The 27,935-nt window shown below is 45.9% G+C and overlaps 1 protein-coding gene across 1 annotated transcript; it reads left to right on the top strand.

The window, feature by feature from the left end:
* The first annotated feature begins 751 nt into the window (after positions 1 to 751).
* On the top strand, positions 752 to 27,240 carry plekhg6 (pleckstrin homology domain containing, family G (with RhoGef domain) member 6). The gene is made up of 15 exons (XM_056286135.1): positions 752 to 845; positions 2,542 to 2,758; positions 5,154 to 5,288; positions 5,614 to 5,751; positions 6,058 to 6,153; positions 7,877 to 7,927; positions 8,221 to 8,370; positions 13,101 to 13,211; positions 19,688 to 19,837; positions 19,960 to 20,094; positions 22,104 to 22,223; positions 22,334 to 22,466; positions 22,557 to 22,672; positions 22,924 to 24,509; positions 27,045 to 27,240. The coding sequence occupies exons 1-15, from the start codon at positions 826 to 828 to the stop codon at positions 27,238 to 27,240; spliced, it is 3,354 nt and encodes a 1,117-aa protein (XP_056142110.1). The 5' UTR covers positions 752 to 825.
* The last annotated feature ends 695 nt before the right edge of the window (positions 27,241 to 27,935 follow it).

Genomic DNA, 27,935 nt, shown 5'->3' with positions numbered 1-27,935 from the left:
GGCCTTTTTAACCGCTCGGTCACTCGCACCATCTTCCTTAAAAAGTGTACTCCCCCCCCCCCCCGCCCGTTTCATCAGATGTCTTCCGTCTTTTCATCTCTTGCTTCATCCTGTGGCAGATGTGCCTCGACCTTATCCATCCATCCATTATCCGAGCCGCTTATCCTGCTCTCAGGGTCGCAGGGATGCTGCCGCCTATCCCAGCAGTCATCGGGCGGCAGGTGGGGGCGGGGAGACACCCTGGACAGGCCGCCAGGTCATCGCAGGGCCGACCCATTCGCACCTAGGGACAATTTAGTATGGCCGATTCACCTGCCCTACCTTATCCACCAACCTCCTTTCTTTTTTTTTTGGCAGCTGTGAGCGCTGATCGGTTTTCCGGTTCCGAGGCCCGCCGGTCACCGTTTTTCCACGGCCGAGTGCATGTCGTCCCGATTCCCTCCGTTGTGCAGCGGAGAAACAAAAATGTAATCGCTGTCCTTTTCACGAGATTTACCGTGACACTCAGGCCCTCTTGTCTTAAAACAGCCCCCTCCCCCCCCCCCCCCCCAGCGTCTGCTCGGGGTGATCAATAAGCCAGACTGACGCAAATCAACAGCCGATCATCCTCGGAGGACACGTTCATCACCTCCCCCTCAATAAAGGCCCGCTCCGAAACACATTAACCAGCTCGCAGCACTGATTTGCTGGCTTCCGAATCCAGTTGTTCCCGTCGGGCCAGTTGCAGAGGGGAGGCGTGCAGGTGACAGGAGGAGAAGGAGGGACGAATCCAGTGAGAACAACGAGAGAGGAAGCCGAAACCAGAGATGACTCGGGTGGAACAAGATGGATCCTGCCAAGCCCAGGTAAACTGTATGTGTGTGGTCATTACCAAAACACAAGTGGTAAAATAAGATGGGGGGGGGGGGGGGGGGCACTACATGTTTTGCTTAATGTGCTTATAAAGTAGGAGCGGCCGTGCCTGTGCGGTCTGTGAGGAACCGACTCGCTCGAGTCAAAAGCTGATGTGACAGGGCCTGCTTTTGCTTTTGCATCGGCGTTTTGAATCCGGCGAGCTGAAGGGGCACAAACTCGGCTTAGTTGCGAGCCTCCCGCTGGAGCGATACGCGGCGCGGTGAGGAAATCCCTGCCGTCGGCGAGGCAGAGGCCTTATTTCTACAGCTCGCACGAGAGAGGTGTTACAGCATACATATCTGGCATGTCTCTGTGTGTGTGTGTGTGGGTGGGTGTGGGTGGGTGTGTGTGTGTCAGGTCTTTTTCTCGTCTGTTTCTTCCTCGTTGCCGTCTGACTCGGTAGTGACCACTGTTGCTGTTCACCATCACCACATGCGTCAGTGCCGGTACTTCATCGATAAGTAAATTCCTCTGAAGGAGCGGCGGGAGAAAGAAAAAAAGAAAAAAGGTGGCAGCAGCGCGGCGTGCAATGTGAAAAAAACTGGTCCTCCACGTTAAAGACGGTAAAAATACAGCGAAGAAATGTTCTCTCGGGAGGGCGGCATGGCTGCTTAAGTGTGAGCCCTGCTGCATCATAGCGAGAAGGCCTTGGGTTCGACTCCGGCATCACGAGGTGTGTGCGTTCCCTCGGTGTTTGTGTGGACTTCCTCGACGTATCCCCGTCCCAGAGGAAGACGGCCACATCACAGTGACATTTGTCTTCTGCATGTAACCCATCTTATAGAGCAGCTGTGGGCAGCTCCTATATAGGATTGGGGGGGGGGGGGGGACAACTCCAGTTCTTCTTTCCATTGCCTTGCTCAGGGGCACAGGCGGGAGCGTTAACCCTAACATGCATGTCTTTTTGACGGCGGGAGGAAACCGGAGCACCCGGAGAAGACCCACGCAGAGAGGACCTGGGACGGCCCGGGGTTCGAACCCGGGACCTGAGGAAACAGTGCTAACCCCTGGGCCACCGTGCCGCCCCATGGCACGGTTCCCTCTTCCAAAGCCCACCGACATGCATGTTGGGTGGATTGGAGTCTCTAAAAACTGCGTGTGCGGGCCCTGCAAGAACCCGATGCTGCTGCTGCAGCAGCATATTAGTTGTAATGTCAGGTATGTCAGATGGTTAGTCAGACGACATCCGGTGGTAACTGGAGCTGCAAAATGTGTGAGAATACCGGCGTTCTTTGAATCTCGCAGAGATAAGGAGATGCCACTGTTTTTGTGAAAATGCTCCTCTGCGCTTCCCTCGCTACTTGACTGTCACACCTGGTTGCCGCCGCGTGTTTATGCCAACCTATAAAGGTCTGCCGAGTTTCAATGAATCGGTGAAGGCAAGGTGGTTCTTTCTCTGCTGTCTTTTTTTTTTTTTAAAACACTGTACTCATTTATCTAGACTTCATTAAAGTTTGGCTTTAAAAAAACAAAACAAAAACACGTAAATAATGGACATAAAGCAGCGCAAATGCCTAGTATCGCCCTCTAGGCTGCATAACTCTGGTTCCTCTTTCTGTAAAGCCTTTCCCTTTTGGCAAACTATTTTATCCGCCGCCTCCTCGCGCCTTGTTGGGATAATGAGTAACTTGGTGTGTTTACTTTCAGCCTTCCCTCAAAAGTGCCAGATGCAAACAATGGCAAGGGAAATGAAGTGCCCATGGAGGAAGCAGCAGAGCATTGGCGGGACGGGGGAGAAAGCGAGAGGTGGAAGGAAACAGAAACCAAAGAGGTAGAAGTTGATGGATTAACAACAGCTGCAGAGACGATCGTCCAACACAGGGGGTCAGCAGACAAACACAAGTTCAGCACTTTGGGCTATCAGGTAGGTAATACACATACACACACACACACACACACGCACACACAATATGGACAAAAGTATTGGGACACACCTCTTAATCATTGAATTCAGGTGTTTCATTCAGACCCATTGCCACAGGTGTATAAAATCCAGCAGCTAGCCATGCAGTCTGCATTTACAAACATCTGTGAAAGAACGGGTCGTTCTGAAGAGCTCAGTGAATTCAAGCGTGGTACTGTCATAGGATGCCACCTTTGCAATAAGTCAGTTCGTGAAATTTCTTCCCTGCAGAGCTCCAAACTTCCTCTGGCATTAACATCGGCACAAAAACTGTGCCCCGGGAGCTTCATGGAATGGGTTTCCATGGCCGAGCAGCTGCATGCAAGCCTTACATCACCAAGCACAATGCCAAGCGTTGGATGGAGTGGTGCAAAGCACGCTGCCACTGGACTCTGGAGCAGTGGAAACGTGTTCTGTGGAGTGATGAATCACGCTTCTCTGTCTGGAAGTCTGGTGGACGAGTCTGGGTTTGGCGGATGCCAGGAAAACGTTACCTGTCTGACTGCATTGTGTCAACTGTACAGTTTGGTGGAGGAGGGGTAATGATATGGGGTTGTTTTTCAGGGGTTGGGCCAGGCCCCTTAGTTCCAGTGAAGGGAAATCTTAATGCTTCAGCATACCAAGACATTTTGGACAATTCTATGCTTCCAGCTTTGTGGGAACAGTTTGGGGAGGGCCCTTTTCTGTTCCAGCATGACAGTGCCCCAGTGCACAAAGCAAGGTCCATTAAGACATGGTTGGGTGAGTTTGGTGTGAAAGAACTTGACTGGCCCACACAGAGCCCTGACCTCAACCCCATCGAACACCTTTGGGATGAACTAGAACGGAGACTGCGAGCCAGGTCTTCTCGTCCAACATCGGTGCCTGACCTCACAAATGCTCTTCTGGATGAATGCGCAAAAATTCCCACAGACACACTCCAAAATCTTGTGGAAAGCTTTCCCAGAAGAGTGGAAGCTGTTAAAACTCCAAAGGGGGGGGGGACCAACTCCATATAAATACCTATGGATTTAGAATGGGATGTCATAAAATCTCCTGTAGGTGTAATGGCCACATGTCCTAATACTTTTGTCTATGTAGTATATATGTATATACACTACATGGCCAAAAGTATGTTAACACCTGAGGAGCACACCCATGCATCCACCCATTCAGCCACAAGAGCATTCATGAGGTCAGACGCTGATGTTGGGGAGAAGGCCTGGCTCTCAGTTGACGTTCCAATTCATCTCAAAGGTGTTGGATGGGGCTGAGGTCAGGGCTCTGTGCAGGCCAGTCAAGTTCTTCCACACCAAACTCAGCAAACCATATCATGTCTTTATGGACCTTGCTTTGTGCATGGGGACATTGTCATGCTGAAACAGGGAAGGGCCTTCCCCAGACTGTTGCCCCAAAGTTGGAAGCACACAATCCTATAGAATGTCCTTGTATGCTGTAGCATTAAGATTTGCCTTCACTGGAACTAATGGGCTTAGTCCAAACCATGAAAAACAGCCCCAGACCATTATTCCTCCCCCACCGACTTTACAGTTGGCACTATCCATTCGGGCAGGTAGCGTTCTCCTGGTATCTGCCAAACCCAGCTTGGTCCATCAGACTGCCAGATAGTGAAGCGTGATTCATCACTCCAGAGAATACGTTTCCACCACTCTAAGAGTCCAATGGTGGTGGGCTTTACACCACTCCAGCCGACACTTGGCATTGCACATGGTGATCTTAGGCTTGTGTGCAGCTGCTCGGCCATGGAAACCCACTTCATGAAGCTCCCGACGAACAGTTCTTGTGCTGATGTTGCTTCCAGAGGCAGTTTGTAACTCGGTAGTGAGTGTTGAACCGAGGACAGACTATTTTTACACGCTATACGTGTCATCACTTGTTGCTCTCATTCTGCTGTATTGTGTTGTCTACCGCTTCACAGCTGAGCTGTTGCTGCTTCGAGACATTTCCACTTCACAATAACAGCACTTACAGTTGACTGGGGCAGATCTAGCAGGGCAGAAGTTTGACCCACTGACTTGCTGGAAAGGTGGCATCCTATGACTGTCACGTTGAAAGTCACCGAGCTCTTCAGTATGACCCATAATGCTGCCAGTGTTTGTCTATGGAGATTGCATGGCTGTTTGCTTGATTATATGCAGCTACCATTAATGGATGTGGCTGAAATAGCCAAATCCGATCACTGGAAGGGGTGTCCACACATTTTGGCCATATATATATATATATATATATATATATAGTTTGCTGCAGTCTCTATAATGTGCATAATAATTTGGTAAGCATGTATTTAAAAGCACAGTATGAAATGTATGGCTAATTATGGCTAATTATGTATGATATACATGCATCATCCTTCCAGAGGCGGACAGTGCAAAAGGTGGTGACTGACTTTGCAACCGTGAGTAAGGGAACATCAACCGGAGTCAAACCCCGAACTGCGCTGAGACAAGTTTTGTTCAGCCAGGGAGTGTCTGACAAGAACTCCATACCTGAGGTATTCTCCTCCCATGTAGTCTCACATATGACGCATGGGCACAGTTACAGACATGCTCCAGTAGTAGTGGCCACCCATTCACACACAATCATGCCATAATTCTTAATGAATGTAATGTCATGTCATGTAATGTAACGTAATGTACTGTAATAGAAAACAGTCATTTCTGCAGAAAAGTAGATATTAAATGTCGCCCCCCCCCCATTTTTATTTCTTGGCCTATCTCTCCGAGAAATGCCTTTTAGTATCATGTCTTCCCTCTTTACCTCTGTCTCATTTCTCTTTCTCCTTGTCTCCCTCCTCTCGGTCCGTCTTTACCTTTCAGGACCGGGGTCAGTCGGATGCCCTGAAACAGGTCCTGGAGGCTTTCCCTGTGCCGGCCAGTCTGACATGGAAGTGGGAAGAGGAGAATCGTGGGACCACACTGGAGAAAAACTGGACAGATATCGTGTACTCCCATTCGGTATAGCCTCTCAGTGACTTTTACAGCAGACAAAGTGAAATTAAATGCCTATTCTTTTTACTGAATCCCTTTCCATTGATATTATATTTTTTTTTCTTCTTTAAAATGTTTTGTTCATGGCATCGAGTCTCCACGTCGAACATCCCACCTTGACAAATTCCCAGTGTGTGCAAACTTTACACAGCTGTGGTTGAATTTGAACTTAAACGTCATCTTCAACTCGACCTTGGCCGTCTTTAGCTACCGTGCACAACAGTCTCCTCTCTGCACTCCCCTTTATTTATGTGTTTTTGTCACCGTCTACAGACGATGGTGAAGATGCAGAGACACCAGCAGGAGGCGCTGTGGGAGTTTGTCCACACGGAGCTCGCCTACATCAACAAGCTCACCATTATCAGAGACGTAAGGCGTCGTTTATGTTTTGTTACTGGGGCTGCACCATTCGGGGGGAAGTCAGGTTGCAGTTATTGTGGGGCAATAATGCAAATCTGCGATTGTGACACAATAACCAACTGGGCTCATGACATGGTATCCAACGGTACCGCCGCTTGGTTATCTGTGCTGTTTAAGGCGCTGATACAAATTCGTCGCGTTGCCGCGTAACTGTAATTCGGCATGTTTAACACAGTACCTCTTTCTGCTCAGTGTCGCTGAGCTTGAGTCCCAACATATCGCCATAAATCCGGGTTTGTTCGTTTTTTTAAACCGCAACTTCAGCGCCCGCCTGCTCGTCGGCGTCCATTTCCGCGTCGTCTGCACGCCGGATAGTCATGTGACCACGCACTGTACACGTCACGGCCGAAGCAGGCGCTGATTGGCCATCTCTTCATTATGGGCGTAGACGATGAGCGGACTGCTCTGGGTTGTCATGTTCACACAAACACACACACACACACACACACACACACACACACACACACACACGCGTTGTTTGATTTCATGAATTCGGGGCCTTTTGTGGTTATGTAATCGCACAGGCTGTCATCGCGATTACGGTTAGTGTAGTCGTGCAGCGCAGCTTCTCGCCCACCGGCATCACGACTTACGTGCCGCCAAACACGTTTATCACATAGCAAGAGACAAAACGGTAACTTGGTAAAATTCTGCTGCATGTTCTCCATTGACAGAAACATCAGAGGTGATAAGGCTATTATCACGGACTCGGATGTAAAATGTAATAGATCAGACAAATAGCATCTTGATGATAATCATAATAATAAAAACAAGGATACTGCCTTAGATATATTGTGGAACCGGTTATTTTCTTTCCCGGGGTGTGCTGCACCACAAGGCGACGCCACTAACCGCTCGGCTAAGGGGTCAGACTCACTAGCTAGGGGCTAACGGGTCTTATTAGTACCGGTTACATTGGTGGCAGCGGTGGGATCCGGAAGTGTGCAGATCCTCAAAGTCTCTTCGGAGCGCGGGAATAACAAAGCGCGAGGGCGCGCTTCCGGGGAGCGTGACGACTGTAAACTACTAATAAGACACGTTAGCCCCCTAGCTAACGGGTGTGACCCTTTAGCCGAGCGGTTAGTGACGTCGCCTAGTGGTGCAGTACACCCCATATCGAATCCCGCACCGGGCAAGAAAATAACCGGTTACAGTAGCAAGAATGTGAGGACTTCCGGTGTGTCACAGAACAGACCTTTAAACACAGCTGCTGCTCCTCTGCAAATCTCTCAGCGGTTCAGGACTAAACCCCATCTCGGCCTCGCTTTCACCGTATGAACCTTCTCGACCTCTCGACTCATCTGGGAACAGCCTGCAACCTGTTCTCGGGGGTTGAGACGAAACACAGGGCAGCAGCAATCAATTAAAACTTTCCCCCGAACGTGACCACTTGTAAAGCTAGACTGAAGTGTTGCGTCCTGCGTTGCCACTGACTGAACTTTCAGCCTACTGAGCATTTCACTGTGACCCTTGTTCGCCATGCACTTTTGACCCTTTTTTCTTTTCATGCAATTTTTTTCTCATCCTTTCTTTTCTTTAATGCCTTCTCATGCCTTATTATTATTATTATTATGCAAAGCACTTTGAATTGCATTTGTGTGTGAAATGTGCTGCACAAATAAACGTGTATTTGCACCAGCTTTTTAACGATACATGTACTTGTTTCTCACAGCTGGTTATCGCAGCCCTTGTCAACCTGCACCAGCATGGGTTTCTCCTGGAGGTCAGTCTAAAGCGCACGCATATCTAGACTAGGGTGGCACGCTTTCTGCAGCGCAACATAAAACATCTGCAGTCCTATTTTCCGCTGTTCTACATACCACTGACATACTAGCGCCCTGAGAGCATCCGCTGTACGTAATAACAGAAGACACAATGGAAGATTTTGCAGAACAGTCGCAAATCTTTCAGCAATTTCCACTGAGAAAGCGGAAAATGTTGCACGGGGCAAGTGAGAAAACTGCAATTACACTGTTTTCTTTTTCTCTTTTTTTTCCGCCTTCTACTTATTCTCAGGTGACTCCGGAGTTGTTGTTCTTTAACCTTCCCTCCGTCCTCAGCGCCCACTGCCTGTTCTGGCAGGAGGTGATGTACCCCATGTTGGAGGAGGCCCGCAGGACAGGAAAACCCTTTGACCCCCTGAGGTTAGAGGCCGGTTGTCTGCAGGTAACCGGTCACTGTATGCAAAAAGAGACACACGTTACAAATAAGGTCATTAACCTGTTCATGTTTGTTCCCTTTTCTTTTCTTTTTTACGCTGACCAGTTTTTTTTTTTAATTTACATGGGCTTGTTCTTACTCATCTTTCAACTCCTACTACATTTAGTCATTAATTTGTTTATATATTTATTTAGTTGCTCAATATTTTAAATAGGTCTGCAGGTAGGTAGGTAATTAGAATGTGTTTTATCTCTTTTACTTTTTTCATACTGTTAGATTTCCAATGTTATGATAATAATAACAGCAGTAGCAGTATGACAGGCCTTTTTATCATATATTCATTTTAAGGCACTAAAAATTAGACACGAGTACTTATTTTTTTTAACACTTGTTAATGATTGTGACTGTTCTAACAGTCACCAGTAGCTAATGATAAATCACTATTTGCCAATAATCAGATACTAGCTCTATCAGAATAAGCACTAGTTGGTAATTTGATCATGACTAGTCACTTTTCTCTTTTTACAAGCAACAATTCAGTAAACACTAGCTCTTTAATTCTATTTGACTAGAAACCAGCTTAAAAACCACGGGTCATTACTCTAAGCGTGCCTTTTCCCAGCAGCGAGTAACTTCACAATAGCGGCGAGTGTTTAAAAAAAACAAGTACTAGTGTTAAATATTTAGTGACTAGAGCCTGAACGGCCCATAGTCCACCAGCTAAATGCAACCCACCGTAAAAAGACGACTGAGGTGATAAGACACCAGTCACTAAAAGTGCAAAAACTAGCACTTGTTTTCTTAAACACTAGTCGCTATTCTGGCTGCCACTTGTCACTATTGTAAAGTTACTAGTTGCTAAAAAAACAGATACTGGGTTTAAAGATGCAGTTTTACTCGTCTCTAAGGCAATTCTACTAGTAATTATTCATTAATCCATCCATCCATCCACTCATCCATCCACCCATCCATCCATCCACCCATCCATCCGTTATCCGAACCACTTATCCTGCTCTCAGGGTCGCGGGGATGCTGGAGCCTGTCCCAGCAGTCACTGGGTGGCAGGTGGGGAGACACCCTGGACAGGCCGCCAGGCCATCCCACAGGGCCCACACACACACACACATTCATACCTAGGGACAATTTAGTAAGGCGGATTCACCTGACCTACATGTCTTTGGACTGTGAGGGAGACCAGAGCCCCCGGAGGAAACCCACGCAGACACGGGGAGAACATGCAAACTCCACACAGAGGACGACCCCCAAGGTCAGACTTGACTCAAATCTGACATTTTGACATCAACGTCTAGTCGTGACTAGTCATATTAATTCCCTAGTGTTAAAAAATATGTGTCAAGTGAAACCCTACATGTTGATGTCTTTATGTGGAAGAGAAAGTAGATCTCAGTCAAAGCTACTTGTCAATACTGAATAGCAATGAGTAACACTGTCCCATTAGTCCCGTTCTCAGCCGAAACGATGCCGCAGCCCTGCGTCACACCTTCATTATGCCCCGTCTTGATTGTTGTAACACTGTTCGTTGGCCTCCCCCCTAAAACCTACTCTCGATCACTGTACGTTCAGAATGCAGCAGCTCGGGTACTCTCGCCCAGGCCCGTCCAGAGAAATGGCTGGGCCCCTGAAAACCTCCAGTCAACGGGACCCCCCCCCAATCTGCTTTACTCATAACAATGCATGTTGCATGCTCACTCTCTCCTACTAAACACATACATGTAGACTGACACTTACTCAGTAACGGGGTCTACATAGCCATAGGCGTGCACGTGCACACACATACACACACACACACACACACACACACACACACACACACACACACACACACACGGGTGGCACGGTGGCCCAGTGGCTAGCACTGTTGCCACACAGCAAGAAGGTCCCGGGTTTGAACCCCAGCCCGTCCATTCCAGGTCCTTTCCGTGTGGAGTTTGCATGTTCTCCCCGTGTCTGTGTGGGTTTCCTCCGGGTGCTCCGGTTTCCTCCCACCATCAAAAAGACATGCATGTTAGGGTTAACACTCCTGTCTGTGCCCCTGAGCAAGGCAGTGGAAAGAAGAACTGGAGTTGGTCCCCGGGCGCTGCAGCTGCCCGCTGCCCCTATAAAATAGGATGGCTTAAACGCAGTGAACAAATTCGTTGTAACGTACAATGACAAAAATAAAATGGCTTCCACACACACGCACACACACACACGCACACACACACACACACACACACACACACACACACACCCCATAATAGAACTCTTTGAGACTTAAGCACACCAAGGTCAATAAAGATCTGCTACTCTTACACCACACATTTCTTAGTAGAAAATTACATTTCTTACCTTATGGCTTCATCTCTGCCTCTTAAACAGCCCTCTTCATCATCTGACTGGATGCAAAGTCCTTTATAATGTCTTTAAAGGCCCATCTTTTTAGCCAGTTCACACTCAGTGCTAAGTAATGCCATTATCATTGCTTATAGTTAGGATGAACATGATTATTGCTGGCCTCCATCAGCCCCCCCCCCCAAGCGGTTGAGCCCTAGAAAGCTTCCTTCTTTCACCCCCTTATGGGCAGCACCACCCTCGCCCACCACACCACACCTGTCCTCCACCAACTTCATTGGCCACCTATTTCATTCAGACTACGACACAAAATCCTTCTGACTATCGTCAAAGCTCTCCAGGGTCTAGCTGCAGAAGTGCTGCAGACCTACACCCCTTCCTGTGTACTTGGGTCTTCAAGCTCTGGACTACTAAAGGCTCCCAGATTCAAACTCTCCTCTGTGGTTGGAAGGTCATTCGGCATCTCTACCCCCCAAACTCTGGAACTTACTCCGTCAGTTCATCGTCTGCAACACCGCACTCGCCTCGTCGTTCAAAACTCGGCTAAAAACCCATCTGTTTTCACAGCGCGGCTTATTAACCTACTGCCGGGCCTTTCACAGTGGTGCAGTTCAATCAGGGTGTCTTGCCCTGTTTGTCTCCCCCATGTTCTGTCTGTCAAATATGGGCGGTGGTTTGATTGTTGTTTAATTTGTGGGACTATGTTAAAGTGACCTTGAGTTTGAGACAGGAGCTGTATAAATGGAACAAGCAAATAAAAAGATGAATAAATAATGTAATAGTGGCAGGTGAAAATCAGGATAGCAGCTAGTCATTGATGAATAGTTACTAGTCAGGCCGCCGAAAAACATGCTCGATGGTCTGTTTTACCCATTTTGGTCCAGTTTGAGATGTTGGCCACGTACGAGATTGCTGGTCTGCCTCATATCCGTTTGCCTTCAGCTCTGCCCTGCAGCACATTTTTCATAATACTGCAGGTGAAATATTTTCATTTTCCTCTCTGAATGGTTGACAGACTAGTTACTAGTAACTAATATATGATGACAAGTAGAACTGGATTAACAGCTAGTGCTGTTTAAATGGACGAGTCCGGAATGAAAGGTTGCTCTCTAATATGTGATCATAGGGTTGATAAGAAATGTGGAATGTTCCTAGTAATCGGGAATCAGGAACACTTTATTTGTCATTTTCACCTCACGTACGTGCGCACATGGAAGTGAAACGAAACGCCGTTTCCCCCAGCCCACAGCAGTGGAACAAACAGACAAAAACACATTCAAGAGCTACAAGAACACACATATTCAAAATAACACATATATCCAAACCCCGCCCCCGCCCCCCAAAAAAATTTAAAAAAAATAAAATAAAATTAAAAATCCCTGTCCAGGGGAACAAACGCCAGCCAGGATGACTATCGGAACCGCCGGCCTGCATGGGCTAGCGGTTAGCCTAGCCTACCCCGATTACGCGTCCTGTCAGACCGCCCTCCGTGTCTCCTCCTCGGGCGCAGCTCCAGGCAGGGGCCGTGGTCGCTGTGGCAACCGGACGAAGCAGACCAAGCCCTCCCAGCCGATTCAGCGCCAGCTCTCCCAGCCAGACACCCTCGACACACCGCCCCGCACTCCACACGACGACACCAAGAACACCACAGTGAACGCCAGGTGAGGCCGCCGCCAGACCGCCCTCGGTGTTACGCACTTCCGGTCTGCGTGGGCTAGCCGTTAGCTTAGCCTGCCCCGCTTCCGCGTCCAGTCAGACCGCCCTCCGTGTCTCCTCCTCGGGCGCAGCTCCGGGCAAGGCCGCGGTCCCTGGGCCCACAGCAGACCAGGCTCTCGCAGCCAACAAACGAAGACGAAAGGTTGGACGCAGCGTGGATCAAGACGCTGCATCGACAGTAGTGGGTGAGGCGGCTACCGCCATCTTCCCACACCAGTAAGAATATAACATTGACTAGTGCCTCTAGGTTAGGTAATAATAACTAAAGTAAAAGAACGAGTGTTTATTGAATTGTTACTAGTAAATTAGAAAAGTGACTAATCATAATCAAATTGATATTCAAATAGAATTGCTCTCTAATTTTTTTGCCGACCGGTGAGTTTACAGCAGCGACTAGTGTTTAAAAAAAATAAGTATTACTGTTTAATTTGAAGTAACTAGTGCCTTAAAATGAATAAACGATAAAACAGCCTGCCTTAGTAGCAATAGCAGTGATGCTTTAGCCGAGCGGTTAGTGATGTCGCCTTGTGGTGCAGTACATTTCGTATCGAATCCCGCACCGGGCAAGAAAATAATCGGTTACAGTAGTAGTGATAATATATGGTGGTAGTATTGTCTCTATTTGTTGCTTATATTAACATTCTATTTTTCCCTCTATTTTCCCATAGTTTGATAAACGTTTCTCTTCCTATCTACAATACTGTTGGGAGGAGGAAAACACTCTGGAGTTTACACGAAGACAGACAGAGGCCAACCCTCATTTCCTCATTTACCTCCAGGTACATCATACCATTATGCCATTTTCATATTCATATATGTTTAATATTTAAATGTTATATTCAATACTTTTATAGTTAAGGCGGCACGGTGGCACAGTGGTTAGCGCGCGGTCGCCTCACAGCAAGAAGGTCCTGAGTTCGAGCCCCAGGGTAGTCCAACCTTGGAGGTCATCCCGGGCCGTCCTCTGTGTGGAGTTTGCATGTTCTCCCCCGTGTCTGCGGTGGGTTTTCTCCGGTTTCCCCCACCATCAAAAAGACATGCATGTTAGGGTTAACACTCCTGTGTGTGCCCCTGAGCAAGGCATGGCAAGATGAACTGGAGTTGGTTCCCAGGTGCTGCGCGGTGGCTGCCCAGTGCTCCTAGCTACACAGCTAGGATGGGTTAAATGCAGAGCATACTTTCACCACGGGGCTCAATAAAGTATCTCCAAAAAAAAAAAAACTTTACCTGCATGCATATAGATATGCATACACACCTACATATTTAGGATAAGCAGTGTCAGGTGATTCCTTTAAACTCACTAATTTATTTGCCCTCTTCTTCAGCATTTCTGCACATCGAAAGCCCCTCGTCAATAGTCTGCAGACAACAGTCTGCCAAATATAAACACAGCATAACATCTTTCACATACTCACACAGGTTCCCACACAGACTTTTGATAATTTACCACTGATGGTACCAAAGCCGGGAATATGATGTAATGAGCAACTTTCATGGCAGAGTTGTGGTTTGGGCAGTTTTCAGTAAACCTGTGGGCGTCCGTTTCTGAGAGAAAGACGCGTTTCTCAAGAACGTCTTTGTCTAATGATTCAGAATCAATCACAACCGCAAAGGCAATATCATTTTCTGTCGTCTAAGCATATTTTACTGCTGAGTTTACTTTTGCATTTTCATATAGTCATTTGTCAGACTGTTTTATCCAAAGCGACTTAAGAGACAGTCAACAATTTGCAGATGTACAGTGTTAGGGAGTGACTATGTTACATACAATGCTGTTACGTCATTAAATTACAAAAGAAATGTAATTGTAATCCATTACAGTTACTGAGAAAATATGTAATTAAATTACAGTTACTAATCAAAAGGTTGGTGATTACAAAGGGGTTACATCTGAATGTATTCTTTTCCGCAAAAAAGGTAATCAAATGTAATAAGTAACACTACTTTGACGAAGTAATTAAAATGTTTACATTGCGAATGAGATTTTTAATGGGGTAGCTAGTAATCTGTAACCAGTGCCGGATTTAGATGAAGGGAGGCCCTAAGCTATTCCACTTGTGAGGCCCCTCCCAATCCCCCACCCTCACGACTAGAGGAAGATGGAAGAGTGTTTTAAACAAAATTGAGTAAAGCCGAGGACGATGACGGCTATTTAAAATTCCGCAATTCACAATTCCTCCTCTAAAGGACATAAGATGTTGTTTTTTAAAACCATAGTGATTGAAAAAATATTCATAAATTTCAAAATGAACACTATGAAAAACTGTTGCAATAACTGAACTTCGTAAACATTTTGTGGAATAAACAGTAATCTTTAGGAAAACGAAATTGTAAGTTTACTGTTATATTCTTTAAAAAAAAAAAACAACCTTGCGCTTAAAATTTTGTTTGCCTGGAAAATGTTAACGAGATGATCATGGCTACCTGGCAGTGACAATGTGACACTTTTTTTGGATCTCACTTTATGTTGTCATTAAACAGTCGGTTTCAAGATACATATTAAGAAATAAAAAACTACAATCATCAAATACACTAAGACTAAAAAAGTCTTTTTCTAGCCTTCCTCGTAGCAAAATCATCCAAAAGTTCATCAAAATTTGTTCATCTAAGTTTGTCACTTTCAATGCACAGAATGCTCTATGCGGACACCCTCTCTTGATACATTGTGGCCCTTGATTCATTTTTAATTCTTTTGAGTCTTGAAAAAGACCTCTCTCCTGGGCAGTTAGTGACCATTAAGCGAAGAAATAGCCGCAATATTGCTTCCACATTAGGGAAGGCCGTCTTAATTTTTTCCTTGTATATAATTTGGTAAACGTCTTTATGAGACAGGGAGTGCTCTTCTGTAGTCCTATGACTTTGTCTCATGTACAAGTGAAAGTGCAGAAGTTCATCTGTAAGTTTCAGATCAACATCTTTTGGATATACTGCCATCAACAGTTCAACACCTTGCTGAATTTCTTGCTTAGATGCTGTCAGATTAGCAAGGAAGGGAAACATCTGTGCAGCATCACTGTAAACAGTGATGTTGGCTTCAAGTGCATCTAGTATAGGAATAAAGGATTTGATCCTAAACTTGTCTCTTGAAGACAGTTCATCTAAGGCAGTGTTTCTCAACCGGGGGTCCGCGGATCCCTAGTGGTCCGTGGTGTAATTGCAAGGGGTCCGTGAAAATAAAATATCTTTAAAAAAAAGATCCTATGACATTTATAGAAATAGGATTATTTTACTCAAATGTGACTGAGACCTTTATCTACCTAAACTATAAAGGGTAACCGGACTTTTTTCTCTAATTACATCTGTTTCACAAGTGTAATTTATTGTATTTTAATAAGAGATCTCGCTCCCGTTTGCATTGTTAAAAGTTACTGCATAAGAATTCTGTTGTTACTTATATATGAAAGTTACTGAATACATATTCTGTTTTGTTACATATATCTGAAAGTTACTGCATAAGAATTCTGTTTTGTTACATATATCTAAGTTACAACTGAAAGCTCTTATTTTTGCCCCGAAGAGTGAATAAATGCTATAATGCAATTTAAAATGCAGTTTCTACTGTTTCTATCAAATTGCAACCCCCCTCCCCCAAGATCAGGTGGAGGCGTCCTCAGGGTAGATCAAAAATACGCAGGGGGTCCAGGACCCCAAAAAGGTTGAGAACCACTGATCTAAGGCAACAGGACCAGGTGCACTTCCATCATCTCCTTACCGTTTCCTTACTCTTTGTCTCCTTGTGATAGTTCTGTCATTAACATTTGGCAAGGTGGCTTTTGCTTGTTGCTCAAGCTCATCAAAATCTTCTCTAATCTTGCTTAAAAAAACCCTGAAGTGAACTGTACAAACTTGCACAAGTACTCAATAACAGTCCTGATATCTGAATGGCTTTACTGACCTTGTGAACATGACCTAGCACACGGGTCCAAAAATGCAAATTCCAGTTCTTCCATTTTCTGCAGAAGATTGTTAGTGTGAAGCCTGGTATCACCCTTCCCATTAACATCAGAGTACAAATGACTGAGGGCATCAGTGATAGCCCTGTAACTTTCCAAAATAGCTTCTGTGGCGCACCTGCTTGTGCCTCCCACCTAGTGTCTGATAAATATTTAGGCACTTTTGACTGAGGTTGCAAAAATGATTTTAGAATTGCCCATCGCTTTGTGGAGGATGAAAAGAAGGTATAAATTTCATTGATAATGTCAAAACGGTTCAGTGCATCAAGGCAGCAATCAACAGCCAAAAGGCATGAAATAAATCTTGCAAATTTGTTTTTTTCGATGATTTTTTTGCTGCATACCGTTGTACCTACCAGCCATGTAGGCAGCATTGTCGTAAGACTGCCCTCGGCATTTTCTAAAGTCAATTTAAAGCTCAGTAGTGAGATAGTTAAACACTAACTAAGTCAGTCGTGCTTTCTCCTGTGTGGTCTTTTAGCTCAAGGAAAGTTAAAAATCTCTCACTTGGTAAACCGTCTTCAGGTGATACATATCTGATAATTAAAGTCAACTGATCAGTATGTGAAATGTCAGGGGTAGAATCTACTGACAAGCTGAAATATCCAGCCCTTCTCACGTCAGCCAGAACTTTTTTTTGCCATGAGTTAGATCATTTCCTCACATACAGTTTTTGACAAATAAGAGGGATTTCCTGATCTGGGATTTCCATAGCGATTGATATGAACCAGTAAAAATGGATCAAATTTTGCTACTGGTTCTAAAAGACCAAGATAATTGCCGTTATTTGGATGTCCAAATTGTTCATTGCCTCATCTGAATGGTAAGCCTCGTTCTGCAGGAGTGCCTACTACAGAGATAATTCTCTCCATGACATGCCGCCAGTACTGCTGTTCTGCTTTTATTTGTTCCTCTAGCTTTTAAGTTAACGTTTGTCCTCTCTTCCGTGTTAGGTAGGTCAGCATGGCATTCCTGTGCTTCTCTGAGTTTTCATGAGTTTGGATAAGATAGGAGTTTTGCCAGTCATCAAACCCTTCAGAAGCTAAAGCTGTAGCAGAAGATGCCAGGTTTGGAAAGAGTTTACAAACAAAGCAATAAATCTGGCCTTTTGAGGGAGAATACACAAGCCCCTCTCTGCTATATGTTTCCCCATTGACTTTTGTTGAATAAAAAAGAGCTTTCGTGCCAAACCTGGACTATGGTCCACAACGGTGCTGAACTTGGGAGGGGCCCCTCTCTACCCAATACTTCCTCATGTGATAATTCTGTCCACAAACCAACGTCTGTAACAGTAGATCTATGTTTGGCCTCGTCTATATCTGCATCCAGAATACCCTGGACGTGGCCTATCTTACCAGGTGTGAGCATAAAATTCTGACTATCCGCATTATTTTCTTGTGGCTCTTTAGCCTCTCCCTGTCCAGTAAGTGACTCTTGAATTAGTTTTATATGTTCATTTTGAGCTGGCATCATGGCTGCTTCCTCATAATCAGCTCGCTGTTCCGCGTCCTGCTTCGCTGTTTCTGTTTTTGGGAGATTTTCTTCTGGTTGAATGTTAGTAGTCGGCTGGATAGCTCCACCACACAGATCTCCTTGTGTTGGTATCGATGGATCTGCTTCACCGCTGGTGCTTGTTCTTCTGTCAGTGGCTGATGCAAGAAAGCAGTGATTGAACTTAACTTCTTCACCGTATCATTTTCAAGCCTCTTTCTCTTGCTCTTGCTTGCACCACTTTCAACTCTTTTCCTCATGCTCAGATGAGAATCTGGAAATAAAAAGTAAAACTAATCTTCAACAGTTATTAGAAAGGAAAACGTGAAGGGGTGCTCTCACAAAATGGGGTCCACTTCAATGAAGGAAAAAAATCAAAAAATTCACTTTTTTTCTGTATAATGTTTGTGCAACTTTTCTTAAAGAATTGTTCCTTATTGACAGTTTCATTGCAAAATCCGAATCAATATCTTATATTGTGTTTGCTGTGTTTGTCTGTGTCTGTCTTGCACTGTTTGGTGAAGGCACAGACCTCATTTCATTTTTAACATGTGCCTGCACATTGTTTTTAATGACAATAAATTGAATTGAATTGAATTGAATTGAAATCTGCTTCCAAAAACCGTTTACAAAACGAGTCTGCTTTTTCCTGTCATTAACAAAGACGCTATAAATCAGCGTAGTTTTATTACTAACCTGACTGCTGAAAACGGCAGCGTCCTCTGCATATACTTGCGCAGCTGTTTTCAAATATTATATGCCTTGCCAGAGGCCCCCGTAGATTTTGAGGCCCGAGGCTTCAGCCTGCCAGGCCTATAGGTAAATCCAGCACTGTCTGTAACCCATTACCTTTCTAAAGTAACCATCCCAACACTGCAGATATATTCGAAAGTTACCAGCTGACATCATAGAATGCTACATGGTAATCATATCATAGTAGTATTATATGAAGTAGTAGTTTGTAGTTGTACATTTGCTGCAGAGTAATCATACCATACCCAAATGTGCATGTCATTTCAAGTACATTTAGTGTAGATGCATCTTCGATCATCAAGAGGCAGTGAATAGGAGAATCAAAATACAAAGTAGATTTACATGACCACATATGAGTATAAACAGTAAATACTCGTCACCAGAGCACAAACTGTCAAGCAGGTCAGGGGGCACAAGAGCAGGCAGTGCTAATAATGGTGTGTAATGGTGTACATATACTGGTGCGCTCTGTCATGTCCATCTACCTCAGGCTTGTATGTAAGTAACCCGCTAACATCTATTTCAGCATCTCTGATATATTCTCTGCACCGTTGCACTTTATGACCTCTTACTTCACCTGTATATAGTCAATCCTTGTGTATATAGCTGGAGATTGTTGTGTTGTAGTGTTGTTATTCAATGTTATGTACACCGAGAGAGCCACAAAACCAGAGTCAGATTCCATGTAGGTGCAAACCTACATGGCCAATAAACATGATTCTGGTTCTGATTCTAAGCAAGTAAAGGTACAGTAGTGATAGGCAACATCAAAAATAGCATTAACTAGAAAGTGCCATCAGTCAATTTACGATTCTTGCTTGGAGACTATTTAAGGACTAGGGTGAGCAGGGAGAGGAAATATTTTTAGGTTTGCTGTGTGTGATGGTATTGTCCAAGAGGATATGATTACACTGATATCTTTGTTTTGTACTTTCAAAATGTCTTAAAATGTGGCGTCATTACCACCCTAGAGTTAAAATAGACATTTTTAATTCCTTTTGTGACCTGTAAAGACTTGTACAGTTTCAAATATCCCCCGTGTCTTGGTCCTGTTTCAGTGGGTGGAGTCTCACCCTCAGTGTGAGCGGATGCGGCTGGGGGACATGCAAGCCAAACCCCACCAGAGGATCACCAAGTACCCGCTGCTGCTGAAGGCTGTCCTCAGCACCACCCAGGATCCCTATACACAACACAGACTCAGAGGCATGGTATGGATCTTGAGGTGTCACGGCAACCTGTCTTGTTCTTGACTTCACCCAGCATGCACGCAAAAGTATCACCAAAACCACTGCAAACTAACAACCAGTGACTGAATTTGCCTCCTCCCCAGTTGTCCAGTGTCAATGCGTTTTTGGACAGCATCAACGACTACTTAAGGTTCAAAGATGAGGAGCTCGCGCTCTCTATCTCTGCTCAGAGGGTGGAGGGATATGAGGTGGAGGGGATAAATGAAGAAATCGACAAGGTAAAAGATCCAAATAGTTCCACAGAAATACTTGAATACAAACGAGTGCCCGTTGACGGATGAGTGCCCCTCTCTGAAAAACATCAGCAGATCCCACCATCTCCCCTTCCTTTTCTCCCCCAATTGTACTTGGCCAGTTACCCTATTTCATGAGCCGTCCCAGTTGCTGCCCCCCCCCCCCCCCCGCTGAGCCAGGGAGGGCTGCAGACTACCACATGCCTCCTCCAATACATGTGGAGTCACCAGCTGCTTCTTTTTCCCTGACAGTGAGGAGTTTTTCCAGGGGGATATAGCACGTGGGAGGATCACGCTATTCCCCCCCAGTCCCCCCCCCGAACAGGCACCCCGGCCAGCCAGAGGAGGCGCTAGTGCAGCGACCAGGACACATACCCACATCCGGCTTCCCACCCGCAGACACGGCCAATTGTGTCTGTAGGGACGCCCAACCAAGCAGGGCGTAACACAGGGGTTCGAACCGGCGATCCCTGTGTTGGTAGGCAACGGGATAGACCGCTACACCACCCGGACACCAAAATCCCACCATGTTTAGTTACCGCGTCCGACAAACTTTCGAGATGAGCTTGAATGATGATCTGCCTGCGTTAATTAGACCTGTCACCTTAAATTCAGATATAGAAATTAAATTCAAATTTGCATACCAACATATGTTTCGCAAATGAACTCTATATTCAGATGAAATTAATACACAAATATATAAATGAATAAATGAGAGAATGCTGAGAATTGGGGCAAAAATTATGAAAACTCAGATCACTCAATTTAGTCAGGATGCAGACATAAAGTTAGAAATGTAATTGTAGGCCTTCGCGAAGTGGAGGGCGACGACAATGGGCCCGGTCATCTGGTCGTGCACCTTTTGCTCAGGAATTCCTCTGAAAGGTGTCTCAGTCTCCGCTTTAATCCACCTTACGCCCATAGAAAAACCATGTTGGGCAGCTAATTACGGGTCCCCGGATAGCGTTGAAATTTTCAGACATTTTTGATATGCAAATGTGAATATGAATTCAGACTCACCAACCATTCTGTTCCAAATGTCAAACGGGGTTTTGGTTTTTTTTTTTGAATAATATGACAGCTTTAGTATGTATCGCTACAAGAGATAACTGATCGTGTAGGATAGCAGCAATTTAAATAACAGGTTCCCTACTAAAGAATAAGAAGGACGGTGGGTATTCCGCACATGTTTTAAGAATTAGTAAAAAAAGATCTTTCTTTTGCACAGCAGGAAAAAAAGCCTGATCATCATTTGCGTCCTTAACAAACTGACATCTGTCTATGACTACCATAACTGCCAACTTATCTGTGCTTAACAACCACGCAACTTCCTCCGAAACTGAGCTCCAGCACTGGAGAGCATATGCTATGCAGTGTATGTCAATGCTGTTTTAGCTGAGCAGACATAATTAAAGAAGGTAAGCTGAGGTAAAAAGGTGTTATAAAAAAGTGAAATTGAGAATGACATCAGAATAGGGCGTCCGGGTAGTGTAGCGGTCTATTCCGTTGCCTACCAGCACAGGGATTGCTGATTCGAAACCCCCGTGTTACCTCCGGTTTGGTCAGGCGTCCCTACAGACACAATTGGCCTTGTCTGTGGGTGGGAAGCCGGATGTGGGTATGCCTCCTGGCTGCGGCACTAGCGCCTCCTCTGGTCGGTCAGGGCGCCTGTTCAGGAGGGGAGGGGGAACTGAGGCGAGTAGCGTGATCCTTCCACGCGCTACGTCCCCCTGGCGAAACTCCTCACTGCCAAGTGAAAAGAAGCATCTGGCGACTCCACATGTATCGGAGGAGGCATGTGGTAGTCTGCAGCCCTCCCCGGATTGGCAGAGGGCTGTGGAGCAGCGACCGGGACAGCTCGGAATAATAGGGTAGTTGGCCAAGTACAACTGGGAGAAAAGAGGAGGGGGGGGGGATGACGTCAAAATGCACATATGTTCACTTTAATATATCGTACTACATTGATATTTATTTTTCACGGACGTCCTTCTTAGCATGTCCGGGAAATCTGCCGGTTTGATTTGACATGCCCCATCAGAGGAGTGGGTCCCGGAGTTGTACGTAAGCTGCTGCTGGAGGAGAACTTGAGGACCCGAGGCAGAAAAGACAGCAAGGTATTTCGTGACCGCGCACATGGCTAGCATACACACTGGACTCCATCTCTTTGAAATGAACGCCTTATCTTTCTTGAATTACATGTTTCCTTGGACGTTGTGTCCTGCAGCTGGACGTGGTGGCTCTACTTTTCTCAGATGTGCTGCTATTGACCAAAGTCCAGAAGAAGGCAGAGAGGCTGAAGGTGGTCCGACCCCCTCTAGCCCTGGACAGAACGTGTTGTGTGGCGCTCAGAGATGGCTGTGAGTGCAAACCTCTGTTTCACTACTGATACCAGTTATACTCTGTCCACATAGCTTGTAAAACTTTGTCATTCCTCCCTTTCGTGTCAGGTTCATTTGTTCTGGTGGAAGCAACTGAGCTTGGCTGTGCTGCAAATGTCTACGTGTTTACAACAGCCACCTCCGAGAGCTGCTCCACCTGGATATCTACCATTCACCTGGCAAAGGTGAACAATGATATTTAATAAAGTTTCACTTAACTTAACTTAACCGAACTGAATTTAACTTAACTTAACTGAACTTAACTTAACTTAACTTAACTTAACGTATCATTCCATGTTCCAAAATAGCAATGGTCCAGATGTACTTACGTGATAATAAGTTGCATTATATGAATAACATAGAAATTAATTGTTCAATACTGTATTTACCATTCATTGAAGTGTAGCTGAATTAAAGTCCTGTGTCCTGTTGACAGGAAACACTGAAGGGCCTGAGAGAGACAGAGACAAACAAGCAGCTGGAAAATCAGAGACTCCAGCAGTCTGAGGCCAAAATTGCTATGGAAGCTGAGATAGCTGACGTGCAGACTAACAATCCTCCTCTTGAACAATCAGAAGAAACTTTTGTGGATGAACTCACTGAAAAACCCGTTATCCCCAAATCAGAGAATGGGACGATGGAATCAAAGGTAACGGAGACAAATTATCAACCTTCAAATCAGGTGGATACTAATGGCTCTGGGTTGCCTCGCCAGCTTCACAATTTCAGCAAAACTTGCAGCAAATCAGAGCACGGACACTTTTATATCCCCCGCCCACGGGCAGTCCAGGGAAGAGAATGTATAGAAATGAATGTGAGAGGCGAGCAAGCTGAGGTCCAAAGGGAGGATGAAGAGTCAGCGGTTAAATTTCGAGGAACAATGGAGAGGAGAGTGACCTGGAATAGTAACAGACAAGCACCCTCTGACTCAGGGGAAAATATACTGACGAGAAACATGGCAGATCCCTTACGGTACAAGCTTGACAGATCACAACTTCTCTTAGTCGATGGATACCCAGACGTGGACTACCCATCTACCGAACCTAGCACTTTTGTCTCCACTTACGGCGAGCACCTACCGACAGATTCTATGGGGAGTTCTGAGTTTCAGTTTCAAGGATTTCCACGAGCATGGGAGAGTTCAACACGAAGAGACTTGGATACCCAGTCTGTCAACCAAGAAACAGGAAGGCATTCCCGGTACTGCCCATCTGAAGAGGAGGACACCCTTTCAGAAGTGTGGAGGTTCTCTAGAAAGTTAAAGTCCCCCAGGTTACGCAGGAGGAGGCCCGTCAGCAGCCACCAGAGTGCCTCTACTGTGATGTACAAGCCGGGCTTCAAGGGCTCAGGGGTGGCCTGGTCTGCTCCCTATACCAACTCCTCCTCCAACTCAGACTCCGACTGCAACCAGAGGGTCAAAAGAAACTTTCCTTCCTTTGAGAAGGACCTCGATTCGCACCAGATGCTGAAGCTGATGTCCGTGAAACATAAACAAGCTATGTTCAGGAGCATGTCTGATGAGAGAGTCTCCCCAGATCCCCAAACATACTCTGAGCCTGAGCTGCCCAAAGAAGCGCCCAGTCAAAACCTCCATAATATAAGGAGGCCCAAACTGAAAACCCAGAGGAGCGCTTCCACTCCTGACATCATCATTCAGGGAGCACACAGGCTTCACATGAGTGCCACCTCCACACTACCTGGAATAGAGGTCACACCCCCTCCCTCACGAGGACACCACTTGCAAAGGAACGTCTCCCCACTAGATGGCCTTTTAGAGAGAGCCAAAGTGAGACTGAGAGACCAGGAAGTAAAACGAGAGAAAAATGGGAAAATGCGCCAGGTCAGAACATTGAACCCGCCCCCGTCTCCATCGCTGTCTACCACACCCTCCCCATCACCCAGCGACGGGGATAGAGAGACGGAGTGGGCGGAAGTGGAGCTTATGAGATGCAGAGCCCCTACAGTCAGTATGGGATGGAAGGAGCAGTTGGTAGATGGAGATGAAGAGGAAAAGAAGCACAGGTGAGAATGACTACATCATCCTGCAATACTTACACCCTTCATTATACTCTTCATTGTGCGAATATGGTTATCACTGGGGAAAAAGATGGATCTGAAGTCATTTTACAAATTAAAGAATATACTTCTACCTACCCAAATTCTTTTTACCTCAGAGCACAAACAAATATGTAGGCTCCTGACCAGCTCAATATTTTTACTCTATTTATTTCTCTACATTCACCAGAGATAGGTGAGAACAGTTTGTCAAAGTCTCAAATTTAAGACAATTGAAAGAATAAATCTGACATGAGCCAAAATGATTTTCTTGGAATTAAGTCACATTTTCTACAAAAGAATGTATATTACTGGGCGTCCGGGTGGCGTGGTGGTATATTCCGTTGACTACCAACACGATGATTGCCGGTTCGAATCCCCACGTTACCTCCGGCTTGGTCAGGCGTCAGTACAGACACAATTAGCCGTGTCTGCCGGTGGGAAGCTGGATGTGGGTATGTGTCCTGGTCGCTGCACGAGCGCCTCCTCTGGTCGGTCGGGGCGCCTGTTTGGAGGGGAGTGGGAACTGGGGGGAATAGCGTGATCCTCCCATGCGCTACGTCCCCCTGGCGAAACTCCTCACTGTCAGGCGAAAAGAAGCGGCTGGCGAATCCACATGTATCGGAGGAGGCATGGGGTAGTCTGCAGCCCTCCCCGGATCAGCAGAGGGGGTGGAGCAGTGACTGGGACAGCTCGGAAGAGTGGGGTAGTTGGCCATGTACAATTGGGGAGAAAACCAAAAAAATGAATATTACTACTTAATAATTAATAATAGCTGTGTGACAATTAATTTATCCGAGAAAGAAAACTTTTCTTTTGCCTTCCTCCACGTAGAGGCCATAGTATAAGGTCTCCTACAGAACATGCTCATGGAGCTGGCAGTAGTCAGTGCCTTGCTCAAGCACACTTCAGCAGGGTAGATAGCCAAGGGCAGTTTCCCTCCCTCCAGACGTCTTCTGGTGGAAGGGACACCAGAGGACCTGGTTGTACAGTCATTAGGCGATTCTCCATGGGAAGAACGACACAAACTCCCAGGCTGGCGCGAACTACAAGTGGAACTACCCCGTAGTGGGCCCTCTCGAGTGGCGTGTTTCCATTGCGATGTAGGAACCACTGGGCTCATGAATTGTCGTCATGAGCCCGGTGGTTCCTACATCCAAAGATGTAACCCTATTCTTCTGTCTGTCGGCCCCAACACCCCTTGAACAGTCTCTGGAGGGAGAAGACAGTTGTACAGACGGGAGACAGGAGTCCTGATGGTGGTTGAGGCAGAGCAGGTTTTCTGCATTTATTAGCCTTCTCACACAGCACCACTCGCAGCATACAGAGGCAGCTTGTCATTGGACATTTTGTCCATTTTTCGGCTGATTTCTCCATTTCGCTTGATCGAAACTCTCTAGTCTTAGTGCTTGCTACCACACAGGTTGGTTGCTGGCTGATAAAACGGTACTTGTTGAACACCGAAGTAATAGGCTGGTTGCTTCTGACGTTCAACCAATCAGCATCGAGCCCCGCCCAGCAGGTTTTCAGGGCTGCTCAGAAGTACCCACCCCAGAGCAGGGACTACAGATGTTCCCGTAAAAGTCCTAGTAAGAGTTCCGGTCAGGGGTAGTTCCTCTAGTGGAAACACTAGCAAAGCTGCCGGCCCCCGAAAAGGTTCGGGTCGTTCCGCTGGTGGAAAATGACCTATTATATCTCACCATCTCACTGCTCCACCACTGTGACAGACAACCCATTAGTCATATTTGCAATATCAAAATAGTGCTTAACAGACACTGTCACACAAAATACACAAATCTGAGTGTCACATTTACGCTTAGCGCAGGCTTTTCCGTAGAATGAGTCAAAGCTTAGCTTTGGTTTTTGGTCATCCGTGATCAGTCACACTAGCTGGCCCTGTCCATGGTCAGCAATACAATACAGACTCATTTTTTCACAAACTAATTTTTTCCATTCACTAAGAAATAGAGAAGGGACATTTTGGTGTTAGTTCTCAAATCTCTTCTTCTGCAGTGAGTTTTGAGTACTGGCGGGTTGGCTAATGACCAGAAAGCTGTGTTAAAATGGAAACATCACAGTTTCCTTCTTAGACAGATTGGTGTCGGTGTCTGCTCTATTTCTGCCAGCCTCTCGATTTATCTCATTCTCGATTTGAATCTTGTGACACACACAAAGCTAATCTCATCGTTCTCTTATGCTTCCTGCACTCCATATTTCATGAAACGCTGTTTGCGGTGGTTAAATGTTCTTGTGTTTTGGTTTTTTTTTTCCGTCTCTCATGTATTACATAATCTGTTATAATATTAATGAATTGCTGCAAAGCGTTCGCACCATGGGACTCCGAAAACCCCCCATTAAAATGAAAACACGTTATATCTCTATGCTGCAGCGTGGCAACTGTCCGAGATTGAGCAGGCCCGCGTAGTTATAGGGGCCACGTTGGTAGGTAAATATAGAAGATAATCTACTTTTTTCTTTGTTTCTATCTCCCTCCTTCTCTAGCGCTGTCTTTACAGATGGAGTAAATGTGGACTGGCCAGGCTGGTGTTTTGACGATGAGGAGGTCATGGATCAGCTCACCCCTGACGTGTGTAGTGTTGATGATGAAGGGCTACTGGAAGGCATCCGTCGGACTCTGACCTCATGCGATTTCAAACTAAATGCAGAGCAAGACGACGGGGAGTGCAGCCAGGTGTAACTGATGTGCTTGCATGTGCTCGGTGGGGTGCAACACTTCCTCCATATCCAAACTTTCGCTACGCCACCCAAGACCAGGCGTCTGGGTGGCGTAGTGGTCTCTTCCATTGCCTACCAACACAGGAATCGCTGGTTCAAATCCCTGTGTTACCTCCGGCTTGGTCGGGTGTCCCTACAGACACAATTGGACAATTGGCCATGTCTGTGGGTGGGAAGCCGGATGTGGGTATGTGTCCTGGTCGCTTCACTAGTGCCTCCTCTGGTCGGTCAGGGTGCCTGTTCGGGGGGGGGGGCACTGTGTATAGAGAGAGTCTGGCCAACTGGCTACACGAGCGCCATATTGCCTACCAACTGGTAATAGAAACCAGGAGGACGATTGAAGCACTCCATATAACAGGGTAAGCTATGAGCCTCGTTATGTCGTGTGACCAGCTTAATGAGATAACTGACCGACAGTCGCCTCACTTTTGACTACTGTTAAATCAGAATTTAACATGACTATTGTGTCTGTCAACCTTATTAATTGGTCACATGGCAAAATGAGGCTCACAGTTTACCCTGTTTTGTGGGTGTAAAGTACCATGAATGGATCACTCTGGTAACTTCTAGTACCAGACTTTGACCTCAACTTAGAGGAAACAAGAATTTACTAGATTAAAAATTTAGATAACATATTGAAGCTCTTGAGAAAGGGGT

Source organism: Lampris incognitus, chromosome 9, assembly GCF_029633865.1.
Source record: "Lampris incognitus isolate fLamInc1 chromosome 9, fLamInc1.hap2, whole genome shotgun sequence".
In the NCBI taxonomy this organism is placed as follows: Eukaryota; Metazoa; Chordata; class Actinopteri; order Lampriformes; family Lampridae; genus Lampris; species Lampris incognitus.
Note: the sequence above shows the minus strand (reverse complement) of the source record. Positions and strands in the feature narration are given on the sequence as shown.